Source organism: Toxotes jaculatrix, chromosome 11 (assembly GCF_017976425.1).
Source record: "Toxotes jaculatrix isolate fToxJac2 chromosome 11, fToxJac2.pri, whole genome shotgun sequence".
NCBI lineage: Eukaryota > Metazoa > Chordata > Actinopteri > Toxotidae > Toxotes > Toxotes jaculatrix.
The window spans coordinates 17,583,703-17,606,249 of record NC_054404.1 but is presented as its reverse complement, the minus strand read 5'-3'; the positions used below and the strand labels follow the sequence as shown (position 1 = coordinate 17,606,249).

Sequence of the window (22,547 nt, the reverse complement as noted above, 5' to 3'; positions counted from 1 at the left end):
CACCCGAGCTCACCTCTGACCAATGTGATACATTAATCTTTTCTCACACAGGGACACTGCCACCCAGGCCCCACACCAACCAGGAAGCTGTCAGCTACAGTACTTCCATCTTGGCTGTGAGACCTCAGTTTCTACATCCATACAGCTGGCCCTGGCCCTTTAAATCTCCCACATCAACAGTGAATGAGTCAGTGAATAGAGGAATAAAAACAGTTGTGATGAAATAGCACTTCAGTCTGATGATCAGGCTCCAGCTTCCTGCCACACACACACATCAAATCACACTCTGCCAGTTCCCAGGCAACACAGTCGGAGAAAATAGCCTCAGATGAACACCAACAAGTCACAGCTAATGACATCACTGTAGACATCCCATCAGCCACCTAGAACCCGACAAGGCCCCAGTATGCATCACCTTTTAAGTGCAGTGAACATCAACAGCATTATAGAAGAGTGTGCACATACAAAGACATGTAATGTTGTTGGGTGAAGTCATTTAGTTTCAGGCCTGCTGACAAGTCCTGCAGTCGTGATGATGAATGTTTTCTCTTCTGATAAAATTACACAAATTAGTCCTTTTTTGACATTCTTGAAAAAATATGTATGAATATCAATTCATATTAATCTCTGAAAACCTTTGAATTCAATGGAGAGTATACTCACAAATGCAAACTTCACAAAATGACCAGAAGGTGGCACCTTTCAGCTGTTTATATACTGAATATATATGGATGGTAAAGCTAGGAGGGATGTTGATGCAAGTTCCTAAATTCACAAATGGATGGCCTCTCGACCATGCACCGTGTACCAGTACCATGTTATCAGTTTAAAAGTTTAAAATCAGTATAGCAGAATAATATATATAATATAATCAGAATATTTTTTTAAATTATTCTCCTTTCAAAAAATAAGTTATGTATATTTTCTCAAGACGGCTCCTGAATTCAGCCTATTAAGGAGATAGTACCTGAAGTGGTGGTTATCTGATTTTAGAACCGTAGTTGTAGAGTATAAATCTCTATCCTTCAGCCTCAGTGTAAACATAATTGTGCTATTCAAAATTTACTGCTAGTATGGTTCAAAGTCTACAATGAGCCGACAGCAGATTGAGAAATGTTGAGTTTAGCTGAGACACAGTCGAACGATCCACACTGTTCTAATACGTTTGAAACAGATAGAAAACAATAATGTACTGTGGCTGTTCATGCTCTCTGTTTTATCACAACAGATAAAGTGGGTGAGGGGCTAAAAATGGAAAGTTTGCCTGGAGGGTGATGCCAAAGAAAAGGCCATAGAATCGCTGCAATCACAAGGATTTATTTAGCATAAATGTACTCTGTAAATTTCACAGCAGTCTGCCTGCTACATCCCATGTAAAAAAAAAAAAGAAGAAGTTTTGGCCTGAGGGTGGTGCAAGAGGGTCGCTCTTTGAGTGTCCACAGTAGAAAAGGGCAGTGGCTTCCAACCTATTTGCTTTATGACCCCTTTAAAACAAATCAATGTCTACTTATGACCCTTCATCCCAAGTTACGGCCTCAGTTTTATCTGAGCAGTTCGACCAGAATGGTTTTGATTTTCCTTCTTAGATTATTTCATTTGAAGCTTTTAAAGAAAGTGGAAAAATCCAGTATTTTAAAAGGAAAAGGGAAAATTAAGAAAAAAAATCAGTAAAAGAAATAAACATATTTTTTTTGCTTCATGTGTTACACCAAATTCTCAGATAAGGATCAGTTTAATATCCATAGGGAGTACTGTAATGTGGGTATAGGATCTGTAATATATAACTTGTACTTTCAGTTTTGATATCTGTGGTGGAGTGAAACCATGGCTTAGTGGTGGACATGGGAAAAGGTCAGGGGGTCACCAAAAACACTGTGAATCATTGTCTGGGGATTAAGTTTGACTGTACCAAACGTAGTGGAAATCTTGGCTGTTATTTGGAGGCCTTATTTCCACTTTCAACATACACTATTATGGACCAAAGTGTTGGTCAAAAAGACATTTTAGGCTGATGGTAGCATTACACATAACAGGTCAGAGGTCACCGAAAATCATTAGGTGTAACGGGGACCCTGAATACCCATATTAAAATGTCACGGCAATGTGGCCAACAGTTGCTCAGATAACTGAACCAAAATGGGGGACGGATGACTGACCATCCGTTAGCAGGGCAGAAACAGCTCCAAGCTGAACCATATTACCAGTATGCCCCTCATTATCCCAGCTGGAGTGGAGTCTGATAGCCACAGCGGCATGCCTCAAATGATTAGTGTATGGTACAGTGCTGATATTGTCCTTTACATAATGTTTCAATCAAACCGTCCGTGGGGCTCTGTTGCCGGTAACTGGTCCATGCTGTGATGTCCATGCTCTGTTGCCCCCTTGGCCTGTATCCAATCAACTACAGTGTTGTCCCTCTGAAGATCCTCAGACCTCCCACTCAGTGGCCCCTGAGTTATAATACCCTATCATACAGAGATGGCTGCTTTCTACTGTATTGGCAACATTGGAGCAATGAACTTTAAATAAAAGGATATTATGTGAAATACTGACTTCTATGCTTCTCAGAGGCCACTCCTGTCCTCAGCTAGCACTCATAACTCCTGCCATGCAATGTTTTTGTTTGGCAAAGTGGGCCAAACTCCATCTCTGCAGATGTCTAGTCAAACGTGCCAAGCTGACCGTTACCATTAAAGCCTACAGTAAAAACCACATCACTTCAGACATTTGTTTTCAGGGACAACATGAAAAGAAAAGTATATGCTACCTCTCATTGGTGGTTGTATGAAAGCAGTTCTCAGTAGTTTCCCTCCGCTCCGCCCAGCGTCAAACTCTCAGAGACAGAACTTTCCTCGTTGGAGTCTGTGCGTCACTCGCCTCTAACCTGGCTTGGACAAGACCACAGGACTGCTCCGACTGTCTCTGAAACACGAACAATGGGTTGGCAGGAGCGAGGATGGCTCGTCTGTGCGAGTTTTCTGGGGTTTGTGGCCTCGGTGCAGACCATAACGCGGGGAGAGCTTTTCCCTTACGGTCCAAGCGCAAGAGACAGTTTGCTGGAGCCGGGGAATGACCAGACGCACCGACTTGAACTGCAGAAACCAGTTTTATTTTATGATGGCACTTTCGACAGCATCTTTGTAAGTTAACCCACTGCTTGACACACGGTCATAATATCAGTATTTACCACAAACGCGTGGGATTTGGCGGTCAGAGTGGACAGTACATCGATCTTGCGCAATTGCGCATACCCCAGAACGCCTGGGCAGTTCTACGTGAAAAGGGGGTCAGTAGTCTCAAATTTAAACAATTCCTGGAAGTTGCAAAATGTAAGCGGGGCAGAGTATGACTTTTTCTGTCGCTGTGGAATATTTTTAAATATTGATTTACTTATCTGAGAGGCTGCTCTATCTTGTTGAATGTATGTGTCCGTTACAGGTTCCCCTAAGGTTATCGTTTTACTGTTGACACAAAGAGCAAAGTGCTGAAGGAATCTTATTTTGCAATCCTATCCAAGACATGTACCGATGAGTCCCTGCCATATAACAGTGTGCTCACTAAGAGATGCTCATTTGAACCAAATATGTACGTTTAAAAAGTTCCCATCCTCCAACGTCTAAATAAAACACAGTATGTAAACTATGCAAACAGGTGACTTTGGAGGTTAGTCTGCAACCTGGTGAATTCTTAAAGACTTCATGTGTTTATTATTTGTCGCTTGCATGTAAATGACAACATTTAGCTGAAAGCTGCACCATTGTGTTGGACAGACAAACAGCCCTTTATTCCCCATGATTCTCCCTTTCAAAGAAAATTGCTGCATCTCTGTTTTAATTGTGCAGCATGTGGGTAACATGCTATCAGAGAGTCGTTATATGCAAAAGGTATTTCCCTTCAGGAACTGCTGATTATCTCCACGTTATTCCTGCATCAGCCACCACAAACATATTTCTCTACTGTAGTCAAGATGCCCTAAAGATTTTTGTTTTTATTCATGAGACAGCCTGCCCTGAACTGTCTGCGCCCTGTTAGGGGAACAGTAATGCTTTTCATACCAGACATGGTTATAGGAAAAACATGTTCTCTGATCATTAGGGGGGTTAATTGTCTCCTTCTGAGTGTGATTCATATTCCACTGAACCCTGGTACATCTGTGTATCTTTCTGTGCTATGTCACTGAAATCAGAGTTACTGATCATTTTCCCAGTTTTGGCAGGAAGTTTCTGTAATGACCATCAGTGTGCAATCTTTGGGCTCTGTGGGGCTGCTCGTCAGGGGCAAGCACAGGAAACCATGTGGCCTGGGCCAGGAATAATGCTTTCCCCTGTTTGGGAAGTGCAGAGTGTGTGTGTGTGTGTGTGTGTTTTTGACATGAACCCAGCTTTTCTTTTTTACAAGCCTCGCATGTGTTCATATTAAACCTTAAGTGTGTATAATCTGTGTTAAATGGCATCTTGTTTGTTCATTAGCGCTTTTGTGGGACATAGCAGCTGACTCGGATCATTACTCTAATGAGTCTGAAATAAAGATCAAAGTGGGTCAGGCTGGATTGAGTTTGCCTTTGCTGTGAAACAGTTCTAGTTGTGTCATAAAGAAAGTCATACAGTGTCACAATCGCCCATTTCTTGTTATACCCACCACCAACATGAGCTTTTTATTTCAGATCAACACCAATGGTTTTGTTGCCACAGCAGAGCCCACAAGCGAGTCGACATATCTTGGCAAAATGCCCCCAAGGTTTGGCATGATAGCGGCTCTGCAAGGAGACCTGGACACGAGTGATGGTGTGGGGAAAGTTTTCTTCCGTCAAGACTCTAGTCCTGATGTTCTACGTCGGGCAGCCGAGCACATCAACAGAGCCTTCCCAGAGGACGATGAAGTCAATCCCACCCATGCTGTGGTGATCACCTGGGTCGATGTCACCAGCCACGAACCTCAAAGCAGGGGTGATGGCATCGACAAGAAGGTGAGCATCACACAGTTATTCAAGTGATCTGAGGAGAAACTGGTCATTTATGTGCTCTCTAATATTTTATTACACAGAGAAACACCTTCCAGCTGGTTATTGCATCCTTGGAGACAGCCTCATATGCTATTGTCCAGTATACAAGAGATGGGATACAGTTTTCCTCCACTCCTGCAGAAGACAGTAGTGTGGTCATGCATGCTGGCTTCAGCAAGGGGTGGGTCCAGGGTTTCCTGATTTCCCGCCAGGGACCATACTACCGCACCACCACTAACGATGAGGCATCCGTCCGGGCTTTAGCAGAGTAAGTGTAACAGCATGGATAATGTTTCATGAACAGTGACTGTAAAAGTGTTTTCAACCCACAAACTAAACTCTTTTAGGGAGACCAACTCTGGCCTGCGGGGGGTATGGGTGTATGAGATTGGAACTTCTCCCTATTTTACCAACGTGGCTCCAGGTGAGGTCACTGACCTGCCCACTGAGGCCACACCACACCAGGCCCCTGTCGGCTATGATGAGGCCACTGATGCAAGGAGGCCTGTGTATACTGATGGACAGCAAATAGAGTACCCTCCTTATAACCCCGAAGGGGGGCAAATTGCAGTCCACCCTGTTCAGTACCAGCCACATCAGCCTGAGAACCCAGAAGTGGTTGTGGTGGACGACACAGATATAAATGTGGATGGTGAGTCTACTGCAGAAAGACTTTATTTGTTGTTCTGTATATTTTGACACACAATTTAAAAAATACTTGTATTATCAGTGCTGAAAGATAACAGTTATTTAATCAATCACCTGTTCCTGCTATATTCTTACCGTGCTTTTCCATGTTTTCAGTGTTCTCATACAACCTTGGGACATGTGCAAACAACAGGAATAAATGCTCCCAGTTTGCTGACTGCAAAGACTACTCTGGTGGATACTGCTGCCACTGCAGGCCCGGCTTCTATGGGAATGGGATACAGTGTGTGGCAGAGGGTATGCTTCTGCTTTAAGTGATTGCTACATTTATAACAGTAGACCTAAAAGACTAAGACATTGTGTTAGGCTGCATTAATCTCTGAGCTCTGTACCATCCGTTATCCATCTCTACCAACCGTTATCTCTATTCTAGATTTGCCAATTTACCAATAACTTTTTATTCATATTTTGTAAAATTGCAGCTTATCTTAACCAATGAAAGTGGTTGGTATCACTTGCTAATTGAAAGCTAAAAAAATAACTAATATAGCAAAAACATTACAGACATGCCACAGTTTTAAGTTGAGCTTTTCTTGTTAGCTAGCTCCTTCTTTTTCCTTTTTTAAAAAAAACTAATATCAGTACACTCATAACAATTCTGTAAAACTGTATATTGTAGGTAATGCATTTGGTGAATTGTTATATTTATCTATATTAAATGTTTTAATATCACTAACTAGTATGTTAATGATGTGTTAAACGTGTTTTCAAACTGCAAATGTGTTTTCAGTTTGAAAACACATTAAAACACAAAATTAGCTGATGTAGATAGATGTGGAAGTTTTTTAGCATCTGTCTTACAGTTTCGCTGACTCACTTCTTGTTCCACGAGTGTCCTAACACAACTCCTGAAATTAATGTCAGCAAGTCCCTGGGTACAGCCATGAGGTTAGGTTGCTCTGCTCTGGGACTAACGTGGATGGTTTGTTTCTGCAGGAAAGCCACAGAGGATGAATGGTAAAGTGCATGGAAGACTGTATGTGGGCAACTCTCCTTCTCCAGTGGAGTTCACCAGCAACGATCTCCACTCATACGTTGTGGTAAATGATGGCCGATCCTATGTCGCCATCAGTGACATCCCGCACACTATTGGGCCCTCACTGCAGCCCCTGGCAGCCCTTGGTAGTCTGATTGGATGGGCCTTTGCTCTGGAGCAGCCTGGCTTCAAGAATGGCTTCAGTATTATTGGTGAGGGGAAACGTTCTGCCACTATACTAAAAATATTTAATGATATGACATCACCCAACTTTTCATGTGATTTTCTCATCTTTCACTTGGTTAGAAAAAAAAACATTGTTGAAGATTCAGGAGGCTTATCTCTGTCAACAAATGTCAGTGCTGCTACGAGCAGAGTTTGTCTTACAGCTGCAGTTTTATTCACTGTGTCCAGCTAAATTCCCCTCACATTACCTCAGCACAGTCAGAAGGCGGCGAGCCAAAGTTCATCCAGGGCCAGGGCCTTAAAGTTAACCTCCTCTCTGTCCTCTGAAGGTGGGGAGTTCACACGGCAGGCTGAAGTGACCTTTTTGCAAGGGAATGAGAAGCTGACCATCAAGCAAGAATTCAAAGGCATTGATGAGCACGACCACCTGGTGGTGAGAACTACCCTGGAAGGCCAGATCCCTGAGGTGCCTCTTGGATCCACTGTACAGATCAGCCCTTACTCTGAGATCTACCAGTACAGCAACAACTGTAAGATACAGTTTAAACACAGAATTAGTTTGTTTTTGTTGGAAATGCCTTTTCAACTTTTGTAATCGTAACTGAACCCTTATAATGTGAAGACTGAGAAATCATCCACTTGTTTCTTACCTGTCTATCATAACTTCCAGTGATCACCTCATCCTCCACTCGGGACTACGCAGTGACTTTACCAGATGGCTCCACTGACACCAAAACATATCAGTGTCGTCAGACCATCACCTTCCAGAGCTGCCAGCACGACGAGTCTTCAAGAAACATGAAACCTACCCAGATGCTCAGCGTTGACCAGGTCTTTGCCATGTACGACGCTAATAATGAACTCATCCGGTTTGCCATGAGCAACAAGATCGGGGATATCAATGGTGAGGTCATGTAGATTATTCTTGTCTTCCTGTTTTGGTCTGAGCTCACTTCCTTCCTGGTGTACAACATATAACATCCTGACCAAGAGACGGTTTTGCTAAATGTTAGGGCTGTTATTGAATAGAGAATAAGCCTTTCCCATGGAATACTAGATACAAGTTAATGGTATAGTAACAACACTGTCCTACATTTTCAATTCTCAGGAGGGGAGCCAGAAGAGAATCCATGTTTCACTGGAAGACACGGCTGTGACACCAACGCTGTTTGCCGACCTGGACAGGGAAACCAGTTCACCTGCCAGTGTGCTGCTGGCTTCAGTGGTGATGGCCGCATATGTTACGGTGAGAAAAAAAAAGACTTTTGTTTGCTTTGTTTGTGCAATAAAGAGATTATAGTAGCCCCTTGATTCTCTCCACCAATGTATTTTCTGCTTTCAAGTAAATCATACTGTTTCCACATCTGTTAAGAGCCATCGTTTAATTACCCCAGACTTTCTAAAGCCTTCCTTCCTGGGGAACTGCACAATCTTGCCAATTAGTCCCACATGGTAAACAAAGTGACCCCCTACTCCCAGACCAGGTTAACATATCCAGCGTGGAGCCTTATTCCCAGCCTACACGCTATACCACCAAGGGTCTTTTACATTGAAGACCAAACAGGAAGCTCCGAGGCACATACAGTTGAAAATGGAAGGAAGCATTTCAGACAGATGCTATCTTGAAACATTTGTAATTAAGAAATCTAATTAAGTCCACGCCTCTGATCTCCCAGAATCTGATAATGAAGAACACTGATTTGACAAATCCAGACTTCAGAGCTCGAAACTCTAACTAACTCTAATGTGGCAGTTATTAGCATGTCATAACTGGCTCCTCTCTTTATCAGACATTGATGAGTGCAGAGAGCAGCCTCAGATCTGTGGCTTCCATGCTATCTGCAACAATCAGCCCGGGACCTTCCGCTGTGAATGTGAAGATGGATATCAGTTCAGCAGTGATGGGCAGACCTGCATTGGTAAGTGGTGTTTGTGTGGTGCCAAGTACAATTACATATTTCAGAAATCTCACCTGGTGTTTGGGATACACAGGTTCAGACGTAAACTGTAATAAAATGCATTAAACTATTACGAAGAACAGGGTGAGCAAGACAAACCACATGTATACTTACTAATCATGAGTACACACGTACAACTTTTAACCAACTGTGGTGCAGTGACATTATCATTTCATAGATTATCTAGTAGAAAGTGTAATTAGGTTTTAGGACCCCATTGCATGTATGACTGTCATACTCCAACCTTCACACCACATCAGGACAGTCCTGAATCTTGAAAGAGTCACAGAAAGTTGCAAGGTTAGCCTGATCTCCACTTTCTCACTTTTCTACTTCTCCTCAGAGGTTAACCGACCTGTTGACGCCTGCGAAGAAGGCACCCATACCTGTGACATTCCTCAGCGTGCTCAGTGCACCTACACCGGAGGGTCGGCCTACATCTGCTCCTGCCTGCCAGGGTTCATAGGAGACGGTAGAAACTGCCAAGGTACACAGAGACACTAAATACATGCTTGTGCTGAAAAATGTTTGTAGGTTACAGAAACTGGGCCTCATTTCAAGGATACAGAATATTTATCATTAATAGTTGTGCATCTATTTAAAACACAGTGCTCACAGTATATTATAATTAATTCATTTAGTACATAGCTTTAGTGTTTACTACTGTAGCATTAGATTTAAAGGACAATATCAGTGTTTTTTTTAATCTATTAGTAATTAATTGCTTGCACATTTTAAGACATAACTACTACCTTCCAGTCAATCAGTTTAGAAAAGCTATTAGAAACAGATCTTTTGATCCATTTTATTAATTCTACTCCCTATGATTTATTTAATGATTGAATTTTAAAACAGAATCACAAAATAACATTTAAAAGCAATTTAAATGTTTTATTGTGTTATTATCATTGTTTAACATATTCATTCTGACAGTTCATTTGGTCTTTTTCTGTAACATTTACGGTTCCCATTTTGTGAAGGCTTTAATTTGAAGATAGCTCATATAATTACCGACATGCAAGCAGTGTGCCTAAAAATGACATGACATCCAACCCACAAAGCAGCAGCTGTGATTGGCCAGACTGTTGCCAGCACACAACAGCTGGCCAATCAGAGACCCTGCGGCTGCTTTGTGTGTTGAAAGCCATTTTATTTTCAGGTGGTGCTCTGCGTATTCATCTTTAAATTAAAGAGAGCCATCTTTAAATTAAGAGGGAGAAGGAATAAAATAGGCAGACACTTTTGTAAATGGATTGACTGCATGATTAAACAGAATAATAAAACTTAATTATGATTTATTTGATGTAATGATCTTTGAGTGTATTAACTAATTATTTAAATGCAAATGTAAACATTTTTAATTACTCAGAATGTGTAATGGGTTATAATTAAACATTGCATGACCTATAATTGTTCCTGTGGCACACTCCAGGCTTTATACTTGGTGGTGTGCAAAGGGACTGTAGAATCTAAGATTCGAGAGTTGGCAGCCAAAAAGCTTAGCATTCATGTGGTCAGAGACTCGTTGTAGAGGAAGGAGGGAACATAAGCTTACAAGGACGTTGTGAAAATGATGTGATTTTTGTAGCTTCAGGCAATGAAAATGTTGGAAATTCATCCTCAAATCTCTGGTGTCAGAGAATCCTCTGTTAAAATCTCACATCCGTGAAATGGCCAAAGGTCTTCTGATACCAATGGCTGCATACAAAGTTGAAAAATGAACAGAATAGTCCTTTAACACAAGTAGTCCAGATTTCAAATCCCTCACATGGAATTTAAGGCTGTAATTGTTAAACCATCTGTTCAGCAGTGGGGGACTTGTGATTGGTTGCATAATACATCTGCAGTGGTTGGACAGTGAAACACGAAAAGCAGATGGGCATTTGTTACGTGGAAGTCCTGAGTCGGTGTGTAGTTTTTTTAAAAACATTTTTGGCTGGTTCTCCTTAGCACTCATTCATAGTTTCCCATTCTTTCCATGCTTGTGCTGGAAGTTCTGCACTTTCGAGGACCCAGATCATACTGTAGACCTCTGGCTATAAAAGGAAGCGACATGCAGAAAATATTTTAGCCCATGATGTCTGATTCTCCTCTGTCCTCACTCACTCTTTTTTATCCTCCCTGAAGACGTAGATGAGTGCCAGTTAGGCAGGTGCCATCAGGACGCTGTGTGTTATAACACCCAGGGATCATTCACCTGCCAGTGCAGGCCAGGGTACTATGGCGACGGTTTCTACTGCTCTCCAGGTGAGTCTTTAGGAATGTCATCACTTTCTGACAAGCAAATCCAACACGCTACTTAAACAGTTCATCTTTGTTTTAGATTCTAAAAAATTTTAAATAGTCTTTGCTGCTACAAGTTTACTTTGGATATCTGTTGTGGCAGTTCAGACATTTTGGTTAAAAGCTTTCTTTGATATAGTTCAACACTCAGTAAATAAATGGAAAATGGATCATTTGCATTCACAGCATTGTTTATTCCACTTGGAAATGAGCTCCTCGCCAGAGTATATTGGTGCCAGCTGGAACCTGTTTTTCATTTTCTTCTGGATAGCAGAAGGAATTTAGCATACCTTATATGGGATGTAGGAGTTTTTGTGTGGCTGAATTTAAAGCAGAAGAGAAAAGGAAATATAAATGAGCTTATGAATAGTTTTGTGCCATTGTCTCAGGGTATTGTGATCAGTTTGGAGCTTATTTTTCATTTTTCTCCTCAGAGAGGACAAAAACACAATGTGAGATTCACAGAGACAGTCTCCTGGATGAGTCTAGTCCACGGGGCCCCCGGCCTCCCATTGGACAGTACATCCCCACATGTGACGAGAATGGTGCCTATGAACCAATGCAGTGTCATGGCAGCACAGGACACTGCTGGTGTGTGGACCGAAACGGACAAGAAATTCCTGGGACTCGCTCTGGACCTGGCAGCAGACCAATGTGTGAGTAAATCACACATTAGTTTAGCACGACAGATGGCAAACGAACAAAAATCAGATACATTTTGAAGAAGGTGGCGGGTTTCCTCTCCAAGAGACCCCTGATTTTTTTTGTGGTTTGTCTCTGGTAGGTATTGACCATGATGGTGGGCCACAACCTATCGGACCCACCCCTCGGCCCGATGTCCACCCCCTGCCTCCAGGAACACACCTGTTGTTTGCCCAGAGCGGCAGGATAGAACATGTCCTCCTGGAAGGTTATGACATGAAAAAGGATGATGCAAAGCCTGTCCTCCATCTCCCTGTAAGTCTCTCTTAATAGACCCGTCTTTTAGAGAGGAGGCTCTAAAAGTGGTAGTAGTAGTAGTAGTAGTAGTAGTAGTGGATTTTTGTGGTTTGAACCGCCTGCCAGGAATTTTAAAGTGACATTGTTTTACATGTCAACTTTCCTTATTTCCGCTTAATACAAACATTTTTGTTGAGATTTTAATAGACTTTTCTGTTTATGAAAAGCTCTTAGGTTAAAGTGTGTGTTATGACATTTCACTGGATTCATGTCTGTCCATGACAGACAAATGCTTATAAGGTTGTGTAAGTTTAAGAAAACAGCAATTCTAAGTCCATCTCAGGCACACTGTCAAGTCAGGTTTTTTTTGGTATGTGTGCTCATCTAGATTATAGCAGAGTAAACAATCAAAAAAGTAGCAGTATGTCTGTGTACAACATCAGCTCAGCCTCTTACTCAACAGTCTATCCCCTTGCTGGTACTAATACTTGCATTCTAGCTCTGCGACTTCCCCATCTGCTTCATGCATTCAAGGCTTGCACTTTATTGGAGGCACATGGTGACATTCACACTAATTGCTAACATCAGTCCGACATCTTTGGAACGACAATCTGCATTTCTTGTTACGCTGACTTCCTAACCAGCTGGCCTGAAGTCTGGCTGAGTTGCTCATGCTGAGTATGTGGCTCTGTTTGTTTGGATTTATGTCTAGACGTTAATGTCAAAAAAACACATCTGCTCCATGTTTTTATCTCCAACCACTCTTGTTTGAACAAAGTGCACTTCAAAGATTGGTTGTTGACCCCTCCACAGGAGAAGGTAATCATTGGAGTGGCCTATGACTGTGTGGAGAAAATGGTCTACTGGACAGAAATCACATCACCCTCAATCAGCAAAGCCAACATCCAGGGGGGAGAGCCCATTGCCGTCATTAGTTCAGGTAGTATTACTGTTCACTGTTATCCTTCACTCTACGGGTTCTCTTTCATTTTCAGCCATTAATGAAACGGGAGACTGTTTACACAAAACAAAGAAACTGATTAAAAAAATGTAACCTCTCAACAGGTTTGGATAGCCCAGAAGGTATCGCCATTGACCACTTGGGGCGAACTATGTTCTGGACAGACTCTGTGAAGGATCACATTGAGGTTGCCTCTCTGGACGGGTCTCAGCGTCGTGTCATCATAAACTCTGATCTCGTCAATCCCCGTGCTATTGTCACCGACCCTACCAATGGGTTTGTAAAACTTTTACACTTTATTAATTTGCTTCTTTAATATATAACAGGATATAAATCTATAAGTATTTTTCTTTAAGTACTGTTATAAGCAAATCAGAATTGTAAATTCATCCCTTTTTAGTTCTGATTAAGTGGGACATCTGAATAAAATCCAACACACTTTATGCTGTTTGTTTAATCTGTACAAGAAATTATGCAAAATTTGCTTAGCACGAAGTGAATAGGCATACTTCTCAAAAGGTTGAAATTTTGCTTTAAGCTGATAAGATATAAGATGTTAATTAGCGAGCTGTAGAGGCACTGTTAGGTGGATTTTGTAACCTTTGGAGAGACCCTGGCTAACTTCTTCCCTGTTTCCGGCCTTTATGCCATGCTAAGCTATCATTGTATACTGTGTAAAAATGTATCTAAAATGTATATTTAAATTCCTGGCCTGTCATTGTTTGTTGCTCAGTTTGATAGTGAATTAATTCCACACCTGCTCTTACAACAGTAATCTATACTGGTCCGACTGGAACCGCGAGGCTCCTAAGATCGAGACGTCTTACATGGATGGATCCAACAGAAGAGTGCTGGTTAAAGACGATCTCGGCCTGCCAAACGGCTTGACCTATGACTCTCAGAGCTCTCTGCTTTGTTGGGCAGATGCAGGTATTGTACTGTACATTTCGGACAGATAGCTCATCTGTGAAATGATGTCTGCCTTGGGATCAGCATTAAATGTAATTTATCGCCTCCAGGCACACACAAAATGGAGTGCATGCACCCTGGCCGAGGTGACCGCAGAAAGGTTTTGGAGGGGATTCAGTACCCTTTTGGAATTACTTCTTTCGGGAAGAACATCTACTACACTGACTGGCAGAGGTTTGACTTATAGTATTATCATAAACCATATTTAAAAAGGTTGATACAAACAAATGTTGCAGCAAGGATTCAGTCAGACGTTTTGTGTTATTCTGTACAACCTGGATATATTTAAATTATTACTCACTGGAATTTGGTGTTTATAAATGAGAACCAAAGGTACTGTAGCATCAAGGACTAATCCATGGTCCGCTGTGCAACTTAAGACTCCAGATCTGTCAAGGTAGAGAAAGGAGAGGGTGGGTCAGAGGTCAAAAAGCTCCCCACACTTCAAGCATGGGCCCTTGATGTTCTCCCAGACTCAGACACTCCCACCCTGAAACCATGGAGCTTTCTTCCCATGATTCCTTATGTTAGCCACTACAAAATGGTGGGGGTTGGGGTATCTATTTCTGTGTGTGTGTGTGTGTGTGTGTGTACGTGGGGTGAGGAGGCATCTTAAAAAGTGACAGCTGCTTGCAATTTCTCAGCCTCAGCGTCTGTGAGTGACCTACCCAGGGCCTCCCTGTGAGCTCACCAGGCCTGTAGCCTTGCTGGGGAAGGCTGAGAGGTGGTTGTGGTGGGGGAGGCACACACTTCAACAGTTTACAACAAACTAAGTCATTTATGGCTAAGAAGCCTCCCCTAACCTTTACTCATTCTTGACAGACTTTATACAAAACACAAGGAGGCAGGATGCTGGCATTTCTCAAGCTGGGATAGTCCCGGATTTCTAAACTCTTGTGCCGATTGTGTTTACAACAGGGATGCTGTGGTTGCAGTAGATCGCTATGCTGGCAGGGAGTCAGACGTGTTCCAGCCCCAGAAACGGACCAAGTTATATGGGATCACCGCAGCCTATGCCCAGTGCCCTTCAGGTATTAAGCCAAGTTATCGCGCTGCAACAGGACCACATATTCACCTTTAAGACCTCGTGTGCTTTCAAAGTTTTTACATTTTTCTTTCCATGGGTGTGTCGAAAAAAACATGTTTTCATGCCTGTAGTCATCTTTGATTTACATCTAACACCGATGAGCAGCCGCAGTACAGAGCCATTCTTAGTAATAGCTTGACTCTTGTTCATTTGGGGGCTACCTTTGAATAAGGCGTATTATCCATTCCCTTCATTCTTCAGGACCTAGGAGGTCTTGTGACCTCTTGTGCCCTCTATGAAACATTTTGAGAGCAGTTTGCAAGGCAGAAAAATCGCAGGTTCACTCCCCGACCTGAATGCAACAGGAGGAATTCTGCAGCTAATCATCATTCAGTGAAGGGCTGACTGATGTTACTGCAGCACCAGGCCTCATCCTCCCTTCTCGATAAGGCTGCGTGCATAAAGCCAGGGAATGTGGAGCCAAGGGAGAGGGGCCTCCAACATCTGGAGTTTGCTCTGTGTGTGTCTTTTTTTAAGAATGCATGTGTCTGTTTAACAAACAGTGAAGAGGCTTTTTCCTGCTGTTCTTTGCCGTGGTGGCGCATGATTTATACAAATACCCTAGGATATCCTGCATTGATAAGAGCTTGTTCATTTTCTCCTTCCTCCAGGACAAAACTACTGTGCTGTGAACAACGGGGGCTGCACTCACCTCTGTTTAGCAACACCGAACGGCCGCTCCTGCAAGTGTCCCGACAACGCAGGGAGTGTGGGCTGTGTGGAGAGAGACAGCGGGTACTAAAACGAGTTGGCTGACAGATGACGCTGTTTGGATGTTTGACCGCAAATTAGGAGCCAATCAGCATTACTAAACTATAGCTGCTGAAAATGCCACTGAAAACCAGAGGTGAACTTACTGTGCCTTTTATTGCTCAGTGTTATGCTTATCTACATTTTTTTACATTTCCCATTGCCTTTATAAAATCACATTTGCATTTCAGAATTGTAAATATAAACACTATTATATTGGTTTCTTTCCTGAGTGCACATAAACTGAGAATAAAGCTCAAGAGATACATACAGACGGGTGACAAATTAGAGGAAGAACCTGAAGAATGAATGGAGAAACAGGAAGACAGTGCCCACGCCCACAGGACACGAGGGGTCACTGAATGGTTTCATGGGTATAAAAATGGTGTGAATCATATGCTGTGGCTTTCACTGTCACCAGATCTCAACCCAGTTGAACACCTATGGGAGATTTTGGACCGACAGCACTCTCCACCACCATTATCAAAACACCAAATGAGGGTAAATCTTTTGGAGGATCCCTCCAGTAGAGTTCCACAGACTTACAGAGCCGATGCTAAGGAGCACTGAAGCTGCTCAGATGTTAGGTGATGGCCCAACACCTTTCTAAGACACTTTATGTTGGTTTTTTCCTCCAATTTGTTACCCATATATAATTTAATGTGAAATTCATGACAGCAATACGTGACATCATCTAATGTCAGCTGTGTTATGGCATGTTTGGATTATCCCATAGGTTATCTCATGGAAGTATTAATGTGGAATAGGACTAAAAATGTTTGTACAAGCTGGTGGAAGGAGTTTACATGCTGGGCAACAAAAGAATAAACATTTTTCTAACATGTTGGGCTGCTGCGCCTTTGCTTCAGTGTAATAACAGCGACATCTTGTGTTCGGCAGAGTGTATTACAAATATATATTAACTGATTAAGGGGATGGTACCTGCTATGGATGAATAAATGACAAGTCTAAGGCAGATGTATATGTAAATATGTAGAATATCTAAGTATTTGTAAGGTCACATTTATGGTTGCTGGACCCCAATATTTTTTCCCCTAATAATATGCTCTTAACAGCTGGTACTGTAATACACAATCTGCCCTCAGGTGCTGAGAGAAACACGTTTGGTTAAATGACTTTAGTTGACTTTTCTGCTTTAAGTGAATCAAAATGCTGCCGCCGGCACTCTCAGTCTGTCTCTGTATAATGCCGCGGAAAGGGAGACACCTGTCTACGTCAGTGGTGCATTAAGGAGCTTTTTGTAAACTTGAAATATACATAAACGATGAGAAATGTAACCTTATTGAAACCACAATATTCATATGAGGGTTGCTAAAAAGAAACTAAAAGGTATATACTCTTAACATTTTAACAATTTAGACTCAAAGTTTAGCTTTTCAATAGTTAGCAAGCTACACATACACAAAATAAGACCACACTAACTGAATTTACTGATTCAGATAGATGTAAAAATTGTTGTCCCATCTATACAAACAACACCTGGACACCGATAAACTGGGCTACCCATGGCCCAGTTTATTTATTATACCTCATCTTTGTCTACGCGTGGTTTTACTGAGATTTACCAAACGCGTCACCATTCCCTGAACGTAAAGCTTTGATTGATTGGGGAATTAGATGTGTGTTATCCAATGGGAAGCAAAACGGGAGTCTGTGAGCATGTCAACGGCTGTGAGAGCTCATTAGATATCATGGCATCCTGACCCTCAAACTTGTCTGCGAGGAATGTTTTGCCTTGGCTATCACCAAAACAGATGAATTAGCCATTTGGAGGAAATTCTTTTACAAGTGAGATTCACGGGTATCTTTTATTATCGTGTTTCAGCATGTTCTGCCGTGTCGGATTCACCAGAGAACTGAAAATTCAATTTTACCTACGCGACATTTGTAGTTAGATCTTGTGGTCACTCAGCCGCTGACGTTCTAGGCGGTACTGACGTTAGCAGGCAAGGAAAGAGGCGGTAGTTTCGTTGCCTTGCAGTCATTACTGAGGGCGAAATCACACACTCTAGTCTACTGGACGAATGCTAGCATTAGCTGGCTTTAATTTATTGGAAACGAAGGTATGTATGGAAATTGATTCTTCCCACTCGGAACTTGATATTATTACTTTCAGGGAGATTTGCCTGTAGCCGGACCGCCTGCTTAGCTTGGTAAACACCGTTAACGATGTGTTCGTTTCTCTCTGCTGCACAGTTTTGACAGCTGCCATACACAGTGCGATGCGATGCTACAGTCAGCATAAAGCTAACATTGTGATTGTTAGGAAAAGAACCAAAATTCCGCAATATTGTATTTTGTTATTTGGAGTGGGTTGTAGAATTCATTGGATATGGCGGCTCAGAGGCTATTATGGCATTTATGAAAATATTTTGGTTAAAATTATCGAGCCTTCTTGCTTATGTCTCTCGCTGTCAAGCTAGCTAAAATAAAGACAACGATCGAGCAGAACTTTCAAAATAAAGTATTAGTAGCAATGTTTTTGAGTAGTTCATTTCTTACTTCATTGTAAGAATATTGTAACCATCGAATTAAAATGTGTTGAGGTTTCAAGTGAGGTTTTAGCCTTTACCTTAGTTATCTACGGTAACAAGTTAGGTGCTTTTATTTTCAAAACAAAATCCAGTTACGGAAATGAGTTGCTTCAACCTGCCTGAGGTATTGACGCAGGTTTTGTCAGATACTAGCTAGCTAACCGAGTGTGTTGCCCGAGTCCGTTTTGTTTTGGTAGTGCTACAGTGTGTCAAGCTCGTCTGGCCGAAGTTTAGGTTCAAGTCAGGTTCACATGCGTCACGTTAAACTGTCAGTATCTCCATGCGCGGACTAAAGCGACAGTAGCTTTGCCAGCTAATTCTGTTTGCTAACCCTTGACACTGTATTTTTTTTGCAGAGCCTAATTTAAAAGTGGCGAAGCAGCGCAGTGAAGCATGAATCTGCTATGAAAGACTCAGGAGAACATTTGGGGCTTCGTTCGGTGCTGTCCGGGGCACTTTCAGTCACCTGGAGGACTAGGCAAACCAAAAGGAGAATTTTGTCATTCCTGACTTCCCCAACGCCCTGACCGGTGTTGTACCTGGAGGTGTGGACGACATGGCCAGTCTACAGCAGACTGATCTGTCATATGCGTGGGAAAAGTACATGGACTGTAGACTACAAGGAGCGGATCTGCAGGTAGGCGCTGCTGGCAGACACTCAGAAAGCAGGAGCCGGGGTGATACAGGCTCAGCTCAGGGGTCTTTTTCAGCTTACTTTTAATTTCCAGGACTACAAAGCAGTGGTCGTGGAAAACGCCTGAAGATTCCTGAAATGTTATTTGGAAAGCACAGTTGAACGCAGTTGTCTTGTTTGTTCTGATGGAGGAAAAATATTTGCTTTCATCTTGCTTCAGTTGCAAAACTGGCCATATACAGTATTTAATTTATAAGGCCTTAGAAAATATAAATTATATTTGATATGACATTTATTATGGCTCACTATGAAATAATGTTTAAAATGTTAAAATGTCATGGCCTTATCCAAATGTTTAGTCCTTGCTGCATCTCAGCAGTTGCAGAGTGCTGCTGTTGGTGTGAGATTTGCTCGATTCCACGCTAAAGAAAATGGTCATTATGGTCATATCATCCAACAATAGCAAACATTGTTCAGATACATTCTTTTAGTCCGCTCCTTGTCATTCATTCTGCCTAAATTACTGTTCTGTTTTTGCCTTAGCTGTTCCACATTAAGTTAGATCTAGAATAGCCTGTTGCAGAAATGCTCTGCAGCTGCGAGAGGTAAACAGTAACAAACATGTTAACATATGTGCATCTTCCAAAAAATCAAATGAAACATATGCAGGGAGGCATGCAGGAAACTACAGAGGCCTGTTTTTATAGGCTATTCTCCTTAGAAATGGAGACTTTGTCTTCAGACATGACTTATTTTATACAAAATGATATATAATTGTAAGACTGGGTAACCACAGGATGGAGAGTCATTCAGTACATGTTGTGTCATTGTGGTAGAAAGGAGCAGTAAAAATGATTCCCCACGTTGCTTAAGATCCTAGTAGGTCCCTAGACGCCATTTTTGGAGCCAGTAATTTAACTGATACACAGCATAAGCATGAGCAGTGGCCGCAGTGAGTCAGTGCACAGAGGTGGAGGCAGGTGTAAACCACATTGTAAGTGTTGCGCAAGAGCACTTACGTTATTGTGTCAGCATATCACAGGACTGAGTGGCGGTGATTCTGAAATCTCTCTCAGGCGACTGCAGCTCTTTTCAACCCCCCCCCCGGCACTAACGGCAACCAGATCACGAGACTTGGATTAGGATCAGACTGCAGGCCTAAGAGTGATCTGCCCTGCTCGCACACAAGGATGAGCTGATTTAGCCATTGTGGTAGTCCATTATTTTTGATGTATCATGTGTGAGTCGTCCTTTAAAGGCAGACCTGCTGTCATTTTTAAAACTAGTGAGTGCTGAGAAAGCCTGTAGGGTTTGTTTCTTTCTTGGAAAATAAAGGCTTCCTTCCTTAGTAGCTATCATGTCCATGGTTGTGTATTATTCTTCATTGCTTTGTTATTCATATCGGTGTGCATTAGGATATCAGCTGTAGAAAGGGTGCTGGTTTGTTCTCAGTTGCTATGGCAATAACAACGCTTGGACTGCAGCAAGCAGGCTCTGCCTTTCTATTAATGGTAACTTTTTATGTCACTTTTTGTTGTGACGGCTCCGCTGGGACGACTGTGTTGGCTCCGCTTGTCACCTTTGCAGTCATCAAAATGTTGTGTGTGTGTATGAGATGCAGAAAGATGGGTTAGTGAGCACATCTGTACTCTCCAGTTAGCTGATACTGTAGCTTTCCCTCCTGATTGAATCTGATGGGGACACACAGTGACAGGCTGCACCACTCACATGGATACTTTTGCTCTACTTGCACATGACCTGATATATTTCTCCATCTTATTCTGTCAATCCCATCAGTGTGCAGTTTTATGCTGTACATTTATACCACCTCACCTAAAGTGGCATCTTCTAGTTGCTGCAGTCAGAATACAGGTACAGTACGACAAAGTGATCATGGAAACTGTCCAAGGACTGAGAGGCCTCTGTTTTAGACCCATCAGACAGCAAGGCTCTGCCAAGCTGTTCGGTATCCAATTCTGTGATCACACTTTACAGTGAAATGTGTAGGGCAAAAAGACACCTTCTCCAGCAGTAATCAATAAGGTACCGTGAAAAAAAAGTGTGAAAATACTGGTGCTGCAGCCTCTCCCTTTTTCTCTGCCTCCCTCATTTTTTTTCACTGTGCATTCTTGTCTCTCATCTTTCTGCTTTTCATCTGCTATTCTGTCAGGATAGATGTCTCGCTGGTATTTCAATCACTTACCCACAGCATATTGATCAAGGACAGTAACAGAGCTGGGATGCTTTAATGGTTCAGTGGTTGGGATTTAAGGTTGACCTGATGTTTAACTTTTAGTGTTCCTCTTTTGTATTTCCTGTTGTTATTATTATTCTCAGTAGATACTTTCCTGAGAAAGCAGAAATACCACAAAGAGATTACTTTTTTTTCTTTACTGTCTGTAGTAGTAGTAGTAGTTTTTGGGGCAAAAGAAACTACAGTCTCAAAACTGTCGAGGTGCATCTTCCTTTACATTTGATACACATTTACTATATGGAGTCCACTATAATCCAAATTACTTTTCATATATCTAGTGTACCATTTACTTTAAGGTAGCGTATTGGTATTGTAGCTTCAGTATTATAGGATTAATGGCATTGAGCCTTTCTCCCCATTCTTAAGAATTACTTCCTTTATGTGGCACAAAAACTACCGCATTAGTGTGTACTGCCACAAAGGAACTTTGCCCTGGGCACACTTGTATCTGAAGGGACACTTTCCATTCTGCATAGTATCTTTGAATCTTGATGAGTGGAGTCAATTGAGTTGAATGGATACCTGGCCCGGAGCCGAGCAAGAGGCCAGATTTAGTTTCTTGTGAATTGTTTAGTTTCATTATGAGCTAACAGGATGTTTCAAAACACCAAAGTAGGGTGTTCTGAGGACTTCACTTTTTTTGTCATTTGATACTCTGGGGCTCCAACTAATTGATCTTTGCTGGTTTTGCTTCACCTTATGTCACATTTTTAATGCAGACAGTTGTAAGCTTGGACTAATGTTAAGTCCAGTTGGATTTAGATTTTTGCATAAAAATGGATGACGAATAGTTTTCCTGCAGGTGATCTGACTCATCTCGTAAGTATCATTCTGTAGCTACTCGTACATCAGTCATGTCAGACAGTTTATAATCACGACAGGCTGTAATCTCAAATAACATAGTTAAATACAGTCATTGTCTGAAATTGGACAAACCTGGTAACAAATTCCAACCACATTACTTGTCATTAGCTTTCTAAGCTTAGCACCGTGCTTTACATTCCGTCTGTGTTAAAGCCCTGAATCCTTGTTTAAAGAAGATTAAACTTGTCGAGCAAGGTATAAGGCAAAATGCCGTGAATACTAAGGAGGAAGTAAAGATAGCAGTTCTGGTTCACCTGCATCCCTAAAGTTTATTTTTTCACTTGTCACGACTGAACAATGTGAGTTGCACACTTCTTCATCTGTGGAATATTTTTGGTAAAAGCTGCACTGTGCACATTTCCATGAATGCATTATCTTAGACAATGTCCTGTGCAGTTTGTCCACCATTCAGGTCAGCTGT

The 22,547-nt window shown here is 42.0% G+C and overlaps 2 protein-coding genes across 9 annotated transcripts in view; both read left to right on the top strand.

Annotated features, from left to right (window-relative positions):
• Positions 1-2,826: 2,826 nt before the first annotated feature.
• On the top strand, positions 2,827-16,661 carry nid1a (nidogen 1a). Its single transcript, XM_041050154.1, has 20 exons — positions 2,827-3,140; positions 4,664-4,966; positions 5,044-5,270; positions 5,350-5,654; positions 5,807-5,947; positions 6,647-6,898; positions 7,202-7,402; positions 7,543-7,776; positions 7,981-8,118; positions 8,663-8,791; positions 9,174-9,317; positions 10,958-11,077; positions 11,548-11,769; positions 11,898-12,070; positions 12,866-12,992; positions 13,118-13,289; positions 13,786-13,943; positions 14,033-14,156; positions 14,901-15,013; positions 15,681-16,661. Exons 1-20 carry the CDS (start codon positions 2,937-2,939, stop codon positions 15,809-15,811), a joined length of 3,618 nt encoding a protein of 1,205 aa, XP_040906088.1. The 5' UTR covers positions 2,827-2,936; the 3' UTR covers positions 15,812-16,661.
• Positions 16,662-17,842: 1,181 nt separating this feature from the next.
• lyst (lysosomal trafficking regulator) overlaps positions 17,843-22,547 on the top strand; it is a 59,472-nt gene continuing 54,767 nt past the window's right edge. For 6 of the 8 annotated variants that reach the window (XM_041049508.1, XM_041049510.1, XM_041049507.1 and 3 more), the window contains exons 1-2: positions 18,579-18,642; positions 18,731-19,011. In XM_041049508.1, the coding sequence (XP_040905442.1) occupies positions 18,931-19,011 (81 nt within the window). In that variant the 5' untranslated portion in view covers positions 18,579-18,642; positions 18,731-18,930. Of the gene's footprint in view, positions 17,904-18,578; positions 18,643-18,685; positions 19,012-22,547 lie in introns of those variants that run through there. The other 2 variants (XM_041049503.1, XM_041049504.1) reach the window with 2 other exon arrangements.